This window comes from Equus asinus, chromosome 5 (assembly GCF_041296235.1).
Source record: "Equus asinus isolate D_3611 breed Donkey chromosome 5, EquAss-T2T_v2, whole genome shotgun sequence".
NCBI classification, from domain to species: Eukaryota; Metazoa; Chordata; class Mammalia; order Perissodactyla; family Equidae; genus Equus; species Equus asinus.
Window position 1 is genome coordinate 26,725,322 of NC_091794.1, and position 19,627 is coordinate 26,744,948.

The following is a 19,627-nucleotide window of genomic DNA, read 5'->3' on the forward strand; positions in this document are numbered from 1 at the left end:
GGTACTTTGGGACAGGAGTAGGGAGTCCTCTTGGCACCACATCAGTAACTGCTTCCTCTGATCGTGTCTACTCACCAGCCCAGCAGGGGCAGGAGCCTCCTCTGCCTTCCTAGAATTGACTCTCTTGAGTCATGGGCCCTTTCCTTACTATCAAAAATCTTCACCCGAACCTCAGCAGAGGCCCTAACCCAGGTCCCTCTGCCTCTCTCCACACCTCCAGAGTTTCCTTTCTAACCTGGTGTCATAACCTCTCTGAAACTCAGTTTCCTTATCTGCAAAGTGGGACTAAAGATAGTATTCTATAAGAGTGATTGTAAGGTTTAAACGAGATAAGGAACATGTTGCATTTCCTACAGCACCTGGTGCACCATAAATGCTTAACAGACATTAGCTGCTGCTGTTTCTGTGATTTTTATTATTTTATCAGTCATGCAACCAATTCACAGGAGTACTGAGTATGAGTCAGGCCCTGTGCCAGGAACCTAGGGTCACTGTGTTTGGCCTCAAATAGGTTTAAATCTATTTGGAGAGAGAAGAGAAATCACCAATCAATAAAATAGTTCATAAGCACATAATTTGGCACAGCTTTTCAAAATCTGTCAAAATGCTCAGAAATCTCACTCAGCAACTCTGCCTCTTAAATACAGCCTCCTTCCCACTCACTGCATCTTTGGCTGCTGTTTGGCTGGATAAGCCTGTCATCAAGATGTGGTGGGCTAGGCTTTGGGAAACCCAGACGGACCTCAGCTGGCTTTTCCAGCTAGTCCTCCCCTCCACATGCCAGGCCAACAGTACCAACACAGTCAAGGCCTCAGCCCTGACTCTCCTGTCTCCAGGGGACCAGAGCCTGAGCTCCAGACAGGTTCCAGGGTGAGGGGTTGCTGACCAGGAGGTATTGCAGAGAGGATTGAGAACTTTGTCCCTACCCCTGCCCTAGAAGGCTCCTTGGTGGGGGATGTAGGATGGGGGTGGGCCAGGGACAAGGGGTGGCCAAAGGCATTTGTGGGAGGGAGGCAGGAGGGACCACACCTAGGGACAGGGAGGAGTCAGGAACCAGGGAACTCAGCCAGCTGAGAGGATCAAATTCCTCCTGGGTGAACTCTGAGATAGACTCTAGGAACTTGTGGGCACAGGAGGCCCGAAGAGGGGAAGAGCCAGAAGAGAAGACCCAGCCACTCCACCTATCTGCAGCCTGGATCCTCTGAGAAAAGCCAGCAGGCAACGGGGCAAGCGGGAGCCTCCTCTTTCAGTGCCCCCACCTGCCCTCCCTTCCTTGCCCTTCGGTGCCTGCTGGGAGAGCCAGGGAGGGAGAGAAGACGATGGAGTCAGGCAGGACGCAGATAAAGCTTAACCCCAGGTGAGTGAGAGCGGCAGGCCCTGAGCCAGAAGCCAGCTGCTAAGCAGCGGCCAGCTGCCCCTATCGCTCTGGCCTGTCTCTCCCTCCCTCCCAGGGCCCTCTGGCTCCCAATACACAGAATGAGATGGGACTGATAATGTTCATGATGTCCTCAAAGACACTGTGGGGTTAGGCCAGTGCGTGACCCCAAGAGCCTTGGCTTTGCCCCTCAACTGGAGAAAGATCCCAGAGGTGGGGACTGTGGGGGGCATGCACAGAATGTTGACCAGCTGGGGACCCATCTCTGGTGCTAAGGGTCCCAAGGCTGCTAAGCTCTTTCTCTAGGACCCCGCTGTTTCTCCCTAGCCAGCCCCTGGGCTGCTGCCTCGATGGAAGTAGAGTGAATGGACTGTGGGCTTTTTGGGCACCTCAGCCGGACCTGCCCGTGGCGTGGGTGGCAGCCTGCCTTACACACTAGCCTGGACCAATTCTCCATTCCCTCGAGGCCTTTAGGGGAAATGGACAAGCTCCCTGAACCCAGGAGTATTTGAGGGAGTGTCAAATAACTAGTGTCCCTTCTGGTACCCTCCTCCTTCCCCAAGTCCCCATATTCTGAAGTCAGGCTGACGTCTCTCCAGGTACACGGCAGATCTTCTGGAGATACTGAAAACCAATTACAGCATCCCCCCTGCCTGCTTCTCAATCCCTCCCACTGCAACGCAGCTTCTGAGAGGTAAGTCAGGGACCCTCCCCAGAAGGAACTGAAAGGAGGAAATGAGCATGCCAGTGGGAAGTCAGCACAGCTGAGAGGAGCTGAGAAGAGGTGGTGCTGAGCTGGCCAGCCTGGAGAGCCTGGGAGGATGGCTGTCCCAGAGTCCATCATGGTTTAAAGCCTTGCAGAAGAGCAACTCCTCAAGGAGCCAGTAGGTCAAAAAAGGGGAATGACAACTCAGCCTGGAAGACAAACCTGCATATGGGACCTCCCACAAATCCCAGACTCAAAGCTCATTCAAATTGGGGACACTGGCCTGGAGCATTTTTCAGACCCCAGGGGCATCCAGGGACTCAAGACTGTATCATTCTAGAGGGGTAGTTACTATGAACAGCATTCTTAAAACTTAGTGAACCTGTAAAAGTATTCTGACAGTGTTGGCCCACTAAATCCAGTACTGAATTGCTTTTGAAAGTGAAAGGCAGAGGATGGGACTCAGTTTATTCCCTGGACACCTAAATCATGAATAATCAAATGAACCTAGCATCTTTATAGCAAATGTGTTCATATCTACGTTTTATTTTGTTTTCCTACTGCACGATTAACTACACCTTAGACACTGATAAATAGGAGTCTGTGTCTCTATGGTATCCTTAATGCTTTCCCAGCCTCCTTCCTGATGTTGTCACCTCAAGGAGCAGACGCTTTCTGAATAACAGGATGTGGTCAATGTGCGTTAGGAGGCAGACATAGGCATGGCCTGGGACAGTGTTCAGCCCTGTTTCAGATGCTCTGAACCAGAGCACATGCCAACTGCCAGAGAGTAACCAGAAATACCTTGTAGCTGTTCTGTGGTTTGTGCCAGAGGGCAGCTGCAACCTCCAGCTCCCGGAACCTCTTGTTCAGAGAGTACAGTTGGTGGTACAAGTCTTCCCTTATATCAGTGGTTGTCAACCAGAGGCAATTTTGTCCCCAGGAGACTTCTGGCAATGTCTGGAGGCAGTTTCAGTTGCTACAACAAGAGGGTGCTACTGGCATCTAGTGGGTGGAGGCCAGGGATGCTGCCTGGAAACAAAGGAAAGCCCCCTACAACAAAGAATTTTTTGGGTCAAAGTGTCAATAGTGCTGAGATTGAGAAACCGTGCCTGACCCTGTGAAAACAGAGCTCACATTGCTTTGCTACAAAGTGTGCAAATAGAGGGATGTTCAAAGTAGGGAGACCATACTGGGTCTGACAGTCGGGCGAGGTGCCTTGCTCCAGGTGCAACTGTCGGTGTTGGTAGCAATTGGAGTGTGGAGAGCAGGCAGTGGGCACTGCTGGAGGGGGGATAGAGACAGAATGAGCAGGCAGGTCCCCCAGACACTGAGCAGCTGGATCTAGCAGGATTCAAGGTTATTGGTGGGAAGTAGGGGACAAGTGAGAGGGCTGGGCAGGAAAGGTGGGGCCTGATGAGTGTCAGGCAGAGGCGTTGTACTTTATCCAACAGATGGAAGGAGCTGGTGAGGGCTCTGGGATTGGGAGGGGCTGAATGGTGCATCTGGACCATTAATCAGTAATCAGGGTGGCTTCAGGGAAGAAGCGCTTTGAGAAGCAGGGGTATAAATGCGAGGTTATTGCCCCAGCCCAGCATGAAGGACAAGAGGCTGAGCCAGGGCAATGTCAGGGAAAGGAAGGGAAGGTTGGGGAATATAGGCATTTCAAAGGAAAAGCAGGCAATCTGGTAAATATCTATACAAGGTAAGTGAAAGAAAAAGAGACTCTAATGATGACTAGGGATCTGGGCAATGGTGATAACACTGACAGAAACAAGGAGTCAGGAAGAGGCACCCATTGGAGGATGTGGTGAAACCCCTTCCTTCTTCATTTGTAAACTGTGTTGTTCCTTAAATTAAAAGCTGTTTAAAGAAGAGCTATTCTGGGAGAACTATTGAACCTTTCAATAATCTGTTTTCGAAATGCCTGTGATATGATTGTAATTATAATCCCAACAGGATTTTTTTTAATGATCCAAACATGTATATGGAAGAGTGAAGGGCCAAGAAAAGCCAAGACAATTTTGAAAAAGTGTAAGGAGAGTACCTGCCCTACCAGAGATTAAGGCTTATACTAGGACTATAGTAATTAAAACAATGAGGTACAAACTGTACCTGATGAGCAGACAAATGGAACAAAATTGAGGGCCCAGAATAGACCCCTGCCCATTCGGGGACTGGCTTTATGAAAGGATGCTACACACACCAGGAGGCAAGATGGATTCTCCAGGAAGTGATGCTGGACAATTGCCTGTCCCTATGGCAAATAAATAAACATGAAAATAGCTCCAGAGTAGCTTTAATTCAGATTAAATACCTAAATGTAAAATGTAGGCATTTTTACAAAAGAAAATATAGAAAGATATTTTTATGATTGGGAGTAGATAATAATTTCTCAAAACACAAGACAGCACAAATGATCACGGGAAAGATTGACTATATAAAGTAAACAAACTTCTGCACAACTGAAAACACTAAAAACAACATTAAAAGCCAAACCATACATCAGGAAAAGATATTTTCAAGCCTCTAAGCAATGAAGGATGAGTAGGCAGTATAAGAAAAATTACCCAACAAAAACTGGCTAAATTATATGAACAGATGATTCATAGAAGAAGAAATCAAAATGGCCAATATACAAAAAGGTTATCTATTTTGTTAGTAATTAGGGAACTGCGAATTAAACAACAAAATATCATTTATTACTATCTTATAGGGAAAAAAAGGCTGATTTTTCCCAAGTGATGGTGAATTTGAGGCAAACTATGAACTCTCATAGACTGCTGGTGGGAGTAAAAAGTGGTGTAGCCACTTTGGAGAGTGATTAGTTATCTGTAACACTCAAGATTCTCATCTCCTACCCCCCAGCAGTTCGAATCCTACGTGTAGGAATAGAGGAATTCTCCTATACGTGCCAAGGAGACACCTCCATGAATGCTTACTGCATCATTTGTTTGTCATGATGAAAACAACCAAAAATCATGAAAACAATGTTGGGTGGAAAAAGCATTTTGCAGGATGGTGCCATTTATATAAACTTTTTAAAGATGCAAAGCAATATCATATGTTGAATATGTACATATGTTGTAAAAATTAAAACATAAATGGAAAAGATATACACCAGCTTTAGAGTAGTAGTTACCCCTGAGGGGTGAGGTCAGGAAGGGAAAAGGATCTGGGAGACATATACAGGGGCCTTGAGATACATCTGTAATGTTTTATTTTTCTAAAAACAACTTTTGGAGCAAAATTGGCAATTTGGTAACACTCTTTAAAATGGGTTATGGTTATATTTACGTTTGCTCTATTATTTTTTTTTAACTTTTTTTTTTTTTTTGAGGAAGACTAGCCCTGAGATAACATCTGCTGCCAATCCTCCTCTTTTTGCTGAGGGAGACTGGCCCTGAGCTAACATCCGTGCCCATCTTCCTCTACTTTATATGTGGGACGCCTGCCACAGCATGGCTTGCCAAGCGGTGTGTAGGTCCACACCCGGGATCTGAACCAGCGAACCCTGGATGCTGAAGCAGCACATGTGCACTTAGCTGCTGTGCCACAGGGCCAGCCCTGCTCTATTATTTCCTTTACTTTTGAAATATTTTATAATTTTAAAAATAATTATAAAAATAGTTTTTGAAAGGCTGTGATGAAATGTTAGATGTAAAAACAGAATACAAAATTTTACAGTATGATTGAAGTAATGTAACGTGTATGCACTTTAACCAGGATATTTTTTTGAATTACTTTTTTATTGAGGAAATACTTCATACCAGGTGCTGTGCTAAGAGATTTAATAAGAGGATACATAACCTGTCCAAGGTCATAGAACAAGCAGTAAGTGGAATTTTACTTTGAACTCTGGTGTCTCTGATTCCAGAGTCTATGCTCTTAACCTCCGTGGTAACAAATATGCAAAAATGAAAATAATTTTTGGCTAGGAACTAGCTAGGATTATGCCTCATACCCCTTTTTCAAAATTTTAAGACTCTGATATTGTTTTCATTATTTAAAAAGTAATCTTAACTATTTCGAGACAGTGGGAAATGTGCTAACTGCTAAAGCTATAATTGTATTCAAAATGGTCAGTGAGACAAGCATTTCCCAAAGTGTGTTCCCTGGCACACTAATCCCAAGGAGTGCTTCATGAAAAGAGTCCACAGAAAAACAAGCTTTGTAAAAGCTGTATTCTATGACATCCTTTTGGAAGTTAATAATATAAATCAGATTAAAAACTTCAGTATGTTCTGAAGGAAAGAAACATGTTTAACTTTGTTTAAGGCATTTCCAAAAATTTTTTGGTGATAGAACACTGTTGCCCCATAATATCTATTAAGTTTCAGAAAAATAAGGTAGGGGACAATCTTCTAAGAAGACAAATGAGTTTGATGGAGAGCAGTGGTGTCAAACTCTGGATGCTCAGGCACTTCTCTCTCTCACATTCTGCGCTGCGGAAGTGGATAGGGGAGCCTGTAGATACTGCAAGTATGAGAAACAATAGAGTACCAAAGCCAGCAGTTACAAGAAACTGCAAAAGCCTTTCTGTATTGAACAGTCAGGATATGCCCCATCCCCACCTTCATAAATTTAACCTTTTAGGTTTGCATTTGATTGCTTCTATCACTCCACACTCTCTCCCATGTCTGTGAGAATACACACCAAGAGTGAGCATGTGTAACAGTTAAGATTATGGGCTTTTCATCAGGACCCCTGGCTTTAAACCCCAGCTCCTTCACTTCCAGGCTGTGTGACCATGGACACGGTGCTTAACAATCTATGCCTAGTTTCCTGAAAAACCCTATAAAATGGAGATGACAATAGCAATCCTCATGGGGTTATTTTCATTCAATAGTCACAGGCAGTTACTGTTCCAGGCAATTGGAGGTAGAACAGAGAAAAAGCCTGACAAATCCCTGCTTTTGTGGAGCTTACGCTACATGGGGAGAGAGATAAGAAGCAAGTTAGTAATTACATAAATCATCTCACTGCGGAAGGTGGAGTGGGGGGGAGGGCAACATCACACGGGGCCCTCGGGAGGCTAGCTGAGCAGGGGCATGTAAACAGAGAGCTCAGTGACGAGAAGGAGCCAGCCACATGGAGCTCAGGGAGAAAAGCTGAACAGGCAGAAGCCAAGTGTAAAGTCCTGGAGGTGGGAACAGCTCACGTGGTTGCTGGGAGTCTGAAAGAGTGGTAGGGAAATCCTAAACCTCTGTAACCAGAGAAGAGCTGAGCTGCCTTGAGCATGATCGGGTTTGGAGAACACAGGGTGCGGGAGAGGAGGAATCAGTAGAAGAGAGCTGAGGTCAGAGGCCGCAGGAGGACTGCGGTTCTGGGAGGCAAGGGCAGGGAGATTTTCAAGGAGGAGAGAGCAGTGAAGGACTGTGACGACTGGGAGTCTTGGCTTTGACGGCTTGCGAAAGTGTAGCTTCCGCTCTCAGCTCTCAATGAGCTGATGAGCACTAGAGTCAAGGGGGCGGGGTCTGGGGAGGGGGGTGGTGCGGCGGGCTGGGTTGGGCAAGGAGAAGCTTCCAGCAGTGTCTCCCCCTCCTAACAATGGACATTGGTTTTAGAAATCTACTGAATTAATTTTGGTTTACACCTATTTGGACTTCTATCTTTCGTCCGTATTCTTTTAAAACTAAACATTTCTATTGTAAAAATAATTCAGGTTCAGTAAAGTAAATATGAAAATACAGAAAAGTAAAAAGAGGAAAAGTCGTATGTAGTCCTACCGCTCAGAGACAGGCACCGCAAATATCACAGTGTAATTTTCTTTTTCTATGCTTTTATTTAACATTAGTAGAAATCATACCCTACCTACAATTTTACTCCATATTTTTACAAGCATGACATCATATAAATTTTTTCACATTATTATATATTTGGCAAAATGTGTCCTTTTAAAAAAACATATTTTTTGTTATAAAATACATGTTCATTATAGAATAATTGTAAAAGATAGAAAAAAGTAAGAGGAAAAGACAGAAAAGACAAAACCACCCACAGTCCCATCATCTAAAACAGCATTGCTAATTTTGTTTACTGTTTCTAGTCATTTTTCTATGCAATGATTTTTTAATGTTTTTATTTTATCAAAGTAATACATGAACTTGGTTAAAAATTCAAATAGTACCAAAGGGCTACTAATGAAAATCAACAATCCCCTGCTGTCTCCTTTCCCATTTCTAATCTTCCTCCTTCTTTTAGCTGATGATTCTTCTGATAGTTACTTTCAAATCACCAATATGTGCACACCATTATCTCCTGGGGTATCAATTTTGGACATCATCTGTGGTACCTCTGTGATACATGAGGATTTATCTCACTTGCGCCAATCTCCTTCCATTCTCTCTATGTAATTATGTCAATATTTTTAGTTATTTTTTATAGTTATACACTATAGCTATAGTCTATTTCTAATTCTGCCGACTATGGACAGTTTTTCGTGACTCTCCATTTTGTAAGATAGAGCTATTAGTGCCCTACTCTTTCCTTCAACTCTTTTTTACCTTTCTCTCCCCAATCAAATCCTTTAAACATGGCTATAATTTTACTGTGCTAGTTTTGCATTCTGCTTTGTTTACATAAGCGGTTTTTTTAAGGTATACATTACATACAGTAAAGGGTAATGATCTTAAGTATATAGTTTGATGAATTTTTATCTATATGTACGTCTGTGAAACGACCACCCAGATCAAGAAATAGAACATTTCCAGCATGCAGTAGAGTCTGTCATACTCCCTCCAGTTAACATTCCTCCAAAGACCACAACTCTAACCTCTGTCACCTCTGTAGATCAGTTTTCCCTGTTCTTCAACTCATATAAACAAAATCAAACAGTATGTACTCTTGTGTCTGGCTTCCTTCACTCATCATTATGTTTTTAAGATTAATCCATGTTGTTGCATGTATCAATAGTTCATTCTTTTTTATTGCTGCATGATATTCCATTGTGGGAATATATTACAATTTATTTATCTATATTCTTGTTGAATAACATGTGGGCTGTTTCCAGATTGGGCTATTATGAATAATGCTGCTATGAACATTATTTCAGTGTTTATAAGCACTCATTTCTTATTGAATATGTATCCAGGAGTGAAATTTCTGTGTCATAGTGTAGGTGTTGTTTAGCTTTTTTTTTAATAAATTTATTTTATTCTACTTATTTTTTTTAAGGAAGATCAGCCCTGAGCCAACATCTGCTGCCAATCCTCCTCTTTTTGCTGAGGAAGACTGGCCCTGAGCTAACATCCATGCCCATCTCCCTCTACTTTATATGTGGGACTCCTGCCACAGCATGGCTTGATGAGCGGTGCCATGTCCGCACCCGGGATCCGAACATGGCGAACCCCGGGCCGCCGAAGCGGAACGTGCGAACTTAACTGCTGCGCCGCCGGGCTGGCCTCATATGTTTAGCTTTAATAGATACTACTAAACTGTTTTCCAAAGTGGTTGTTGATCCTGCCAACAGCAATGTATGAGAGTTCCAGTTGTTCCTCATGTTCACTAGCAGTTGGAATCGTCAGTCCTTTCAGTTTTGGCTCTTTTGGGGAGTACGTAGTGACATCTCACGTTTGTGTTTCCCTGACGACTTCTCTAAGCTTGTCTTTTCATTCTCTTAATGGTTTCTTTTGACAAATGTAAATTCTTAATTTTAAGGAAGTCCAATTTATCAATTTTTTTGTTTAAGATTAGTGCTTTTGTGTCCTATTTTAAAAGAACTTGCCTGTCTCAAAGTCCAGAAGATACACTTCTCTGTTTTCTTCTAAAAACTTTATTGTGTTGACTTTCACATTTAGGTGTTTCTGTGTGATGTGAGGGAGGGGGTCCATGTTCTTTTTTTATCCCTGGAAAGATATCCAATTAACCCATGCATCCTTTCTTGAAAAAACATTCTTTTCCCCTGGATTGGAGTGGAGCTTTTGTCATAAATCAGATGACTGTATGCGTGTGGGTCTGTTAATGTTTTTTTACTGAGTGCTAATAAGTTTTGAAAAAATATTTTTACATATTCTTTGCAAAGACTTTTTATGGCGTCCACAAATTTTTCACACCTGCGTAAAAACTACCTGTTGGGTAGTTTACTTAATAATTCCAATTTTGTTGGATATTTAAGTTGTTTTTTTAATTTAGGGCTGTTAGTCAATAATATTATAAACATTATCTTTTAATAGAACAAAAATAATATATCATTGTTATTTTGCTCTTCCTGACTACTAGGCAGGTTGACTATTTTCCCACATGTCCTGAACGGTGTTAATATAATTTTCCCATTTATTTGCAAGAGCATCCTGTTTTTGTTATCAATTTTCCTTACGTAATAAATATCTTAAACTTGAGTACACTTTTATTAAAAATGCTTTCCTCCAGTCTGTTTGCTGCCTTTTTTTTTTTTAACATTCAGAAGTTTAAACTCTGTATATCAAATTTGACCATTATTCTCTTTGTGATTTCTTGGATTGCTCCTAAGCTTAGGAAGGTTTTCCCTCTTCAAAGCTTTGATAAATACAATTCTCTTTTTTTATCTCTCAATTTTTTGCTTGATTTTTAAAGACATCTCTTTAATCTATCTGGAATTATTTTGATATATGGCAGGCTTTATGTGTATCCCCATGACTGTTTTAAATACACATTTTTGTTGTATAATGGTAAAATTGTGTAAAAAAGTCCTCTGTGATGTTTATCTTTTCAAAGTTTCAAGGAAGAAAAGGTAAAGTCTCTTTTTAAGAAAGGACTGCAACCAGTTTTTTAATGTTTAAAACTTGCAGAGCCTACTGGAGTGGTGTCTGGAGAGGTAATTGAGAAAGAGGCAACAGAGCTAACAGTAACAGGATGCCAGGCCAGAAATTTAGTCCCCCAGAGGGCTGTATCCTAACTAAGTAGAGGTGGGTGGAGGAAGGGATGGGTAGGAGGAAAAAATAGCACAATCCTGTCGTTTTGGCCTGTGATAGGAAGAAAAAATTTACCACTGACTTCAAAAGTCCAGCTTGGGGGGCCAGCCCGGTGGCGCAGTGGTTAAGCTTGGGCACTCTGCTTTGGCGGCCTGGGGTTCACAGGTTTGAATCCCAGGCATGGACCTATGCACTGCTTATCAAGCCATGCTGTGGCAGGTGTCCCACATATAAAGTAGAGGAAGATGGGCATACATATTAGCTCAAGGGCTGTCTTCCTCAGCAAAAAGAGGAGGATTGGCAGCAGATGTTAGCTCAGGGCTAATCTTCCTCAAAGAAATAAAAAATAAAAAAATTTAAAAATCCAGCTTGGGAGCTGGATTCCAAGGTCCACCTTCCACCAAGGGCAGGTCCTCTGTATTGATCATTAGACCATAACTGTGGTCAGAGGTAAAGGGCTCCCTTTGGATAAAGCAAAGAAAGAGAAAAATGTGTGCCCCAAAATAAGAACAACCAGGATGAAGGTGATATTTTTTGACAGAGTCACCTTTGTCCTGGATGCTTCTTGTGAAGCCACCAGAGCCAAATGACAATTCAAGTCTTTAGTGTGGTATTGTCTCCTTCCTCCCTGTTTTCGTTTCAGTGGTACTATCTCTGATTGAGCTGCCTTCAGCCACCAAAATATAGGGCAGACTAGCCAATACCTTCCTCATACTTTACTCCCAATACAGTAGGACAGTGGACTGGGCTCTCACAGTCTTCTCCCTCTTCCACTCATCTAGCCAGTCAGGAGGTGGAAAGAAGAGAGTCTGCCAACTAGGGAAGAGACTTAGATAAATTAGGGTCCAGGCTTAGTCACGAAGGACACAGAACCATTTGTTTAATTGTTGCATTGATGAATAACATGTTCAGAAACACATATTGTGACCATATTAATTTTTTCCTGTTAGCAATGATAAGCCCCCAGGAGCTTCACTGGTATTTGTTAAAATGTTTGTTATCCTCTGACCATTATCAGGTGAGACTGTTAAATATGCAGATTATTGGGCCCATCCCAGATCTATTGAAGCCTGCTCTCTGAGGGTAGGGCCTAGACAGCTACTTTTTAATAATTCCTCAACTGATTGCAATAAACACTAAATAGAGCTACCGAACAACATTTAAGTGTGAGGCCAACATGGGAAGAATGTCTTCGGGGTCTTTACTTGTATCCATTTCACTTTTGTTAAAATTCCTTCCTAATGTCCCAGTTTCGTGACATAATTTTTGAAATAAAATTTAAACAGCTCTTAAGTATCCCATTAATTACATTCTGCTTCAATTATAATGGTAAATGGTCCATGTCTGCTAGCATGACATCTGGCACTGGAGGTAGAAAAGTGAATAGAGGGGCCAGCCGAGTGGCGCAGCGGTTAAGTTCACACATTCCGCTTCTTGGTGGCCTGGGGTTCACAGGTTTGGATCCCGGGTGCGGACATGGCACCGCTTGGCATGCCATACTGTGATAGGCGTCCCATGTATAAAGTAGAGGAAGATGGGCACGGATGATAGCTCAGGGCCAGGCTTGCTCAGCAAAAAGAGGAGGACTGGCAGTAGTTAGCTCAGGGCTAATCTTCCTCAAAAAAAAAGAAAAAAAGAAAAGTGAATAGGTCCTGCCGACTGCCTAATTCAAAATTTTTGGTAACTATGTAAAAACTTTTTTGGTGTCTATACTCTGGTTCAGGTAAGCCTTACCATACCTAGAATTATCTGGTCTATCTTCCATCCATGCAGAAGAATGACTATTTCTTACTCACATGTTCGATACCCTCTGTCTAAGAAAAAGCCATTCTTCTGCATGGAGCCTAGACCAGATAATTATACATATGGTCAAGTAATTTAGACCCAAGTGAGGAAACCAACATCTTCTGCCTCTCGGTCCTGGTCTTCAGCTCACTGGAGTCTGCCCTCTCTTTCCACTCTAGCATTGGGTCCTTTGCAAATTGCCCTCACAGTCATCTTGACCTTGCTTGCCCTGGGCTCGATTGCCATCTTCCTGGAGGATGCTGTCTACTTGTACAAGAACACCCGTTGTCCCATCAAGAGGAGAACTCTGCTCTGGAGCAGTTCTGCACCCACGGTGAGGGCCCTGTACTTGTCCTTTGGGAGAGACTGGGGAGGAGGCAGGGACCATTTTGATAATTCCTCTAAACTCAACAATTCAAGGCAGCAAAGGGTTGCTGCCTTCTCCACCTGAGGGTGAGGACTGTAATCTGATCTCCGTTTGCAATCAGGACTCCATGCTTGGAAGGCCAACAGGCAGTGGGATGGAGTGTTTGGATTCTTAGGACCACAGAGCCAGCTGGAGAAAGTGCTCAGCCCACCAGCGGCCCCACTCACTACTCCCTTGCCACAGTACTGCTGTTAAAAGCAAGCTTCCTGTACAGACAAGTAGTGCCTCCTCAGAGTGTAGGAGGGAAAGAATATTTTTCCAACAGTCATACTCAGCTCTACTCTTACGTTGTAGGCCTTTTTAACTCATTCCCACAGCCATTAGGGAGGCCTTTGGCTTGCTCCTAGGCCATAAGTTGGACTTCTGTTTCTTTGTGGTGAGCTCTGTGTGTCTGTTTGGTGTGGAGAGTAGAGCCCTTGAGGTCCTCTCCTGCCAGATGAAATCTGCCTGGGCCATTGCAAGTCATCAGAGATGCTCTAATAACGTGGGATGTTGAAAAGTAAGGGTTGGATCTTGATCCATTTATTCCTAAAGATGAACTTACCTACTCCTACCCCAGGCATATAAGATAAGATAGTCTTCAAAAGAGCCCCTGTCTCAAGGTGACTTGCTGTCTCTAACCCTAGACCTAGAAGAAACGGACAGCCGAATTAAAAAAAAAATTTTTTTAGTTAGTTGATTTAATTAGTTATTTTTCCAGCTGGACCCTTTTAATAATGGTGCCTCAAATGTTTAGGTTTTGCTTCCTTGGGCGCTTGCCACAAAAGGCCCAGAGGGTAAGCGCAAAGTCTCCTTCCTTGCTCTAACTGGCTTCTTGCTCCTTTCCAAGCAGGTAGTGTCTGTGTTCTGCTGCTTTGGTCTCTGGATCCCTCGTTCCCTCACACTAGTGGAAATGGCCATAATCTCGTGAGTGTCCTGCCCCATCCCTAGCTCTGAGCTGGGTCTACTTCTGGCATTCCCTTCTGCTCACCCATTCACCCAGGACTCCAGAATCTGTGTCTTCTTTTCTTTCATCCCTCTTCCTTTCCATAAATCCCTACAAACCAATTAATTGATCCCGAATCTAGCCCTTTCCAACTTGTGCTAATCCAGGTCTCTTGAACTTCTGGTTCTGTTCATCCTCAGTCACCATTTCATTCCCACAGCCGGAAATTCCCCTTTCCAGACCCCTGGAACCTGTCCTCTTTCTCACTCCTCTTGGGTCACACATTTAGAATGCCTGCTCCCTACCGTGTGATCCCCTGAGTAAACCCCACTCCTTCCTGCTCCCTTTTCAATCTGTCTTTCTTTGGCAGCAAAAGGTGTCCCCTCAGCTGGCTGCTGCCTCCCCTCTGTGCACTCCAGGCCCATCTCTCCCCCTGCCCCTGCTCCAGGTTTTACTCTGTGTGCTTTTATCTGCTGATGATGGCCATGGTGGAAGGCTTTGGGGGGAAGGAGGCAGTAATGAGGACACTGAAGGACACCCCAATGATGATCCACACAGGCCCCTGCTGCTGCTGCTGCCCCTGTTGCCCCAAAATCATGCTCACCAGGTAAGGCGGGAGGGAGAGGCATGCTTGAGGAACAGGTTAGCCTCTTCCTGCACTCTCCCAAGAGCCTCTGCTGGCCCTCTCGGCCCTGCTTCAAACCTCTTGGGATTAGCCTTGTATAGAACAAAGCCAATGATGAAAGGGTGGGCAGCCCACACCAGGACCCACATATTAGGCACTCACCCAAGGGTAGGGGAAGCAGAAGAAGGAGAACTCCAAAATTCCCATCACTTAAGCTCACTGCCCCCTACAAACTTTAGTCACACAGAGCAAACTGGGCCTTGGGCTATTTACTTGCCCCTTTTGCCCATTTTGTTTAGTGAGGTTGGGTCAACACTCTGATAGTTCTTGCTCAGAAGGCAGCATTCTGGTCTGGAGGTGAGTGGGAGATAAGAAAGAGGGTTCCTAATGCTCTCAACATTCTTGCTTCTTCCTATGTCCTCATCCATTTAACCGTTTGGGTGTCTGTGATGGCAGCCAAACTTCAGCCCTGGAGGCCAGTGAGGAAACTGAGAGGTCTTCTTGGGATGGGTAATTTATTGGTTCATGTTCCTAACCCTCTTCTCCCTTCAGGAAAAAGCTTCAGCTGCTGATGTTGGGCCCATTCCAGTATGCCTTCTTCAGGATAACAACGGGCCTGGCGGGCCTGTTTCTCATCCCTGATGGCATCTATGACCCAGCAGACGTAAGCCAGGAGTAAGGGGTAGCAAAGTCCAAGACTCATTTCATACCTCTGAGCTCTAGAAGGAATAGCTAGAGCCAACATCCCCTGATACAGGGCTCCAGGGGTAGGGTGGCCCCAGGGACAGGGTGGTTGCAGAAAAGTAGAGACTCTGGTGGGAGAGGAGACTGGAATACGCCAAGGCTTTGGGGCTCTTTTATTACCTTTCGCACCAGGGGAGAGGAGAAATAAAAGGAGAAGAAAAGGGCTTGCTTCCATCACTGACTACTTTCTGGTCTGGCACCAGATTTCTGAGAAGAGCACAGCTCTATGGATCAACACTCTCCTTGGGGTGTCCACCCTGTTGGCTCTCTGGTCCCTGGGCATCATTTTCCGTCAAGCAAGGCTGCACCTGGGTGAGCAGAACATAGGAGCCAAATTTGCTCTGTTCCAGGTAACTATACCCTGGGAGAGAAAAGATGGTTAATAATAGAGCTGCAAATAATTGGGGTTAGGAGGTGAGACTAATAAAGGCTAAAAGTGAGTCTGGGAATCTTCTTAAGCCTTAAGCCTCCTGTGAGATTTTGAAAATGATCGCTGTCACTTCCCAGTTTTTTCTTTTCTGTGCTGTAATACTTTCCTAGGGCTGCTGTAACAAAATACCACAAACTGCGTGGCTTAAAACAACAGAAATTTATTGTCTCACAGTTCTGGAGGCTAGAAGACAAAATCAAGGTGTCATCTGGGCCATGCTCCCTCTGAAACCTTAGGGGAGAATCCTTCCTCACTTCTTCTTAGCTTCTGGTGGTTTCCAGCAATCCTTGGCATTCCTTGGTTTGCAGCTGCATCATTCTGATTTCTGCTTCCATCGTCACACGGCCTTCTCCCCTCAAGTGTCTGTGTCTTATGTCTCTTTTCCCCTTCTTATAAGGATAACGGTCATAGTGGAATAAGGACCCACCCTACTCCAGTATGACCTCATCTTAACTGATTACATCTAATTAGTTAACCGAAACAATGATGCTTTTTTGAAATAAGGTCACATTCTGAGCTACTGGGGGTTAGGACTTCAACATATCTGTTTGGGGGACACAACTCAACCCATAACATGTGTATTATCAAACCTTAAATTGTTCTACATTAGCTTTTTTTTTCTTTTATACCCATTACTTCTTAAAACCTTATAATCCATCACCACCAACAGTATCACAGCTACAACTATGAACTACCATGTGCTAGGAACTTTTCATACGTTACACTTAAATTTTCACAATAATCTTACGAGTCATTATTATTTCTATTTTACAAATGAGGAAACTGAGACCCAGAGATGTTATGGGACTTGCTCAAAGGCACATAGGGATGGAGCTAGAAATCTGTTAGAGCTAAACTCCCAAACCCACATTCCTTCTTATCACACTGCCTCTTCCTCTTCACGCCTTGTCTGAAAGTTCTCTCAAGGGCACGTTTGTTCACTTTTTACACATTTCATTCTCTAAGCCCAAAGATAATTTTTCCACCAAATGCAATGACATCTAGCCCAATCTAGTTTTCCTTCTCTCTTCATTCTGTCTGTCTCTGTGATGGGCCTGTCTCCTGCTCCCAAGGCGTAGTGACCACTTTATAGTTAACAGAGTGATTTCACATAAATTCTCATTTCATCTAAGCAGATGCCTCTGAAACGTGAATCTCCAGGCACATAGCAGGTAGAATTGAAGGGGCAATGGGAAGACAGAAGAGAGAAAAGCCTGAAATTGAGTCAGAGACTGAAGGGCAGAAAGGATCTGGGCCCCAGAAGCACTTAGGGTGAGGCCACAGCTAAAAGCCCTGTGACTGCCCCATGATTACTGTGGGGAAGCCTGGACAAGCCATGTCTGCCTAGAAGAGGCTGATGCTTCAGGAAAGTATACTCAGGGAGGGCAAGTACTAAGACAAATGGTGCTCCTGGGGCCTCTGGACAGGGATTTTCTTCTTCTTCTTCTTTTTTTTTTTTATTGTGGTATAATATACATAGCATAAAATTTACCACTTTAACCATTTTCAAGCGTACAGTTCAGTGGCATTAAGTGCATTCATCCATCACCACCATACATCGCCAGAGCTTTTTCATCTTTCACACAGAAACTCTGTACCCATTAAACACTAATTCCTCTTTTCCACCTCCCCCTAGCCCCTGGCATGGCAGAGGTTTTTCAAAGTGCACTTTAATGGTTCACTGTCCATCATTCTAGGAGTAGGGATCTCAGGTCCTTGAGCTAGACGGAATGACTCTTCTCTAATTATCCACCCTTTTCATCCATCAAGTGCTCATTAGTAGCCATAGCTGAGATAGGGAAATAAACACAAACCCCCAATCAGTTCTTGTTGTTTCTTATCAGGAACTCTCAAAAAAATATTGGGTAGGGGGCTGGCTCAGTGGCGTAGTGTTTAAGTTCAGGCATTCCACTGCAGCAGCGCAGGGTTCGCAGGTTCAGATCCCAAGTGCGGACCTAGCACCACTCATCAAGCCAGGCTGTGGCGGCATTCCACATAAAATAGAGAAAGATTGGCACAGATGTTAGCTCAGTGACAATCTTCCTCAAGCAAAAAGAGGAAGACTGGCAGCAGATGTTAGCTCAGGGCCAGTCTTCCTCACACATACACACACAAAATATTGGGTAGAAGACGAGATTACAATTTGCCTAAAGGTTAAAAGTCCACTAAATTTTAATCAAGTGTGAGTCTCAGCCCTCTGTAACCACACTGATCTAAAGGTCAGCCAAATGTACAGTGGAAGGACAAGCACAGCAGCAGGCCAGCCGGCCTCAGAGCCATGGATGCTGGGCCCACCCTGCCCTCGCTTCTCTTTTCTGTTTTACAGGCACTCCTCATCCTGACTGCCCTGCAGCCAGCCATCTTCTCAGTCTTGGCCAATGGCGGGCAGATTGCTTGTTCACCTCCTTTTTCCTCTAAGATCAGGTCTCAAGGTGAGCACATAGGGGATCCTATCCCATTCCAGGATAAGTAAGAGGGGGAGGGTCAGGGAAGAGAGGACCTTAGAACAGAGGTTGGGCCAGCCTGGTTTCTGCTCAGAACACTCAGAAAGGGATCTCCAAGAAATCCCAGCAGAGGCTTTAAGGAGACTATGACTTCTCCAATCACAGAGAAGAGAGCTGCAGTCCCATAGCTTGAGGCCAGTCCTTAGCTCCTGGGAGAAGAATGGGGATGGTTGGGAAGCAGAAGGTCATGCTGATAAAAAAAAAAAAAAAAAAAAAAAAAGAGGTTTAATGCTAGCCTTAGATTGCAGAAGGTAAAGAGCCAAGTTCTGTTTCTGGCTCTACCATTAACTTGTTATGTTAGTTACGACAGCTTAGTATCTGTAGGTCCTGGTTTGAGGACAAATTGGAGAAAGTGTTGCTCAACTCATGTGTAAGGGCTGCTGGTGGGATACCACCTCTATAATTTAGCATAACGTACGTTATATTTCACCCTATGCTGCAGTGATGAATTGCCATCTCCTCATACTGGAGACTTTTCTGATAACTGTGCTGACACGAATGTACTACCGAAGGAAAGACGACAAGGTTGGATATGAACCTTTCCCTTCTCCAGACCTGGATATGAGCCTCGAAGCCTGAGACAGATGGCTTGGACAATGAAAGAGACACTTTACTCATTAGATGAGCACAAGATTTCTTCACTGTCCCTCAACCTTGACCAAACAGGGAAGGATTCCATTGTCAGCACAAAATGGCAGATTACCTTTGACTATAGAGATGAAGATGAATTATGCAATAGGATGAAATTCTGTTGGATCTTGCCTGGGAAAGGTATTTTAAGTTTTATAATAAAAAAACAGGATGGGTTTGAAACTCTATAACTGGGTACACTGCCTCTGTGGGTGCCATTATTAGCCCTTAAAGCTTGTATACTGAAAGGTCACTCTGAGCTTTCCCAAAGAAAATGAAAGGAGGAAGAGTATATGGTAGTTTGTCTGGTATAAGAACTGGAGTAGAATTCAGCCAGGCAAAACAGTACAAGCCCCAAGTCTCAAAGAAAGCAGGCTTCTGAAGAACAGATGGAAGGTGCTCTTTCCCTTACTGATATGTCGTTAGGGCACTGATGACATTAGACCTGGGAGATCTGGATCAGCCTCCATTTTGGGGACAATGGCTTTTTGAGTCTTCTATGCCAAGCTGCAAAAGGAATCCCCCAATAATATGGTCATGGAGCTTGATTTTGAGGAGACAAATTAGGACGCAAAAGCAAAGGAA

At 43.9% G+C, this 19,627-nt stretch overlaps 1 protein-coding gene across 2 annotated transcripts; it reads left to right on the top strand.

Moving 5' to 3' along the window:
* The first annotated feature begins 1,133 nt into the window (after positions 1-1,133).
* Positions 1,134-19,240, top strand: SLC51A (solute carrier family 51 member A). 2 transcript variants are annotated; one of them, XM_014868113.3, is made up of 9 exons: positions 1,134-1,357; positions 1,975-2,069; positions 12,937-13,091; positions 14,017-14,090; positions 14,558-14,716; positions 15,287-15,398; positions 15,682-15,828; positions 18,235-18,340; positions 18,855-19,240. In XM_014868113.3, exons 1-9 carry the CDS (start codon positions 1,320-1,322, stop codon positions 18,989-18,991), a joined length of 1,023 nt encoding a protein of 340 aa, XP_014723599.1. In that variant the 5' UTR covers positions 1,134-1,319; the 3' UTR covers positions 18,992-19,240. The 2 variants fall into 2 exon arrangements, with proteins under 2 accessions (XP_014723599.1, XP_070365209.1); XM_070509108.1 differs by having other exon boundaries at positions 1,172-1,357; positions 14,014-14,090.
* The last annotated feature ends 387 nt before the right edge of the window (positions 19,241-19,627 follow it).

Bases quoted from the DNA above. Each gene is read 5' to 3' on its own strand.
- SLC51A (XM_070509108.1), top strand. From the start codon at position 1,320: ATGGAGTCAGGCAGGACGCAGATAAAGCTTAACCCCAG. The intron at 14,717-15,286 runs GTAAGGCGGGAG...TTCTCCCTTCAG, and splicing joins CCCAAAATCATGCTCACCAG to GAAAAAGCTTCAGCTGCTGA. The intron at 15,399-15,681 runs GTAAGCCAGGAG...GTCTGGCACCAG, and splicing joins GCATCTATGACCCAGCAGAC to ATTTCTGAGAAGAGCACAGC.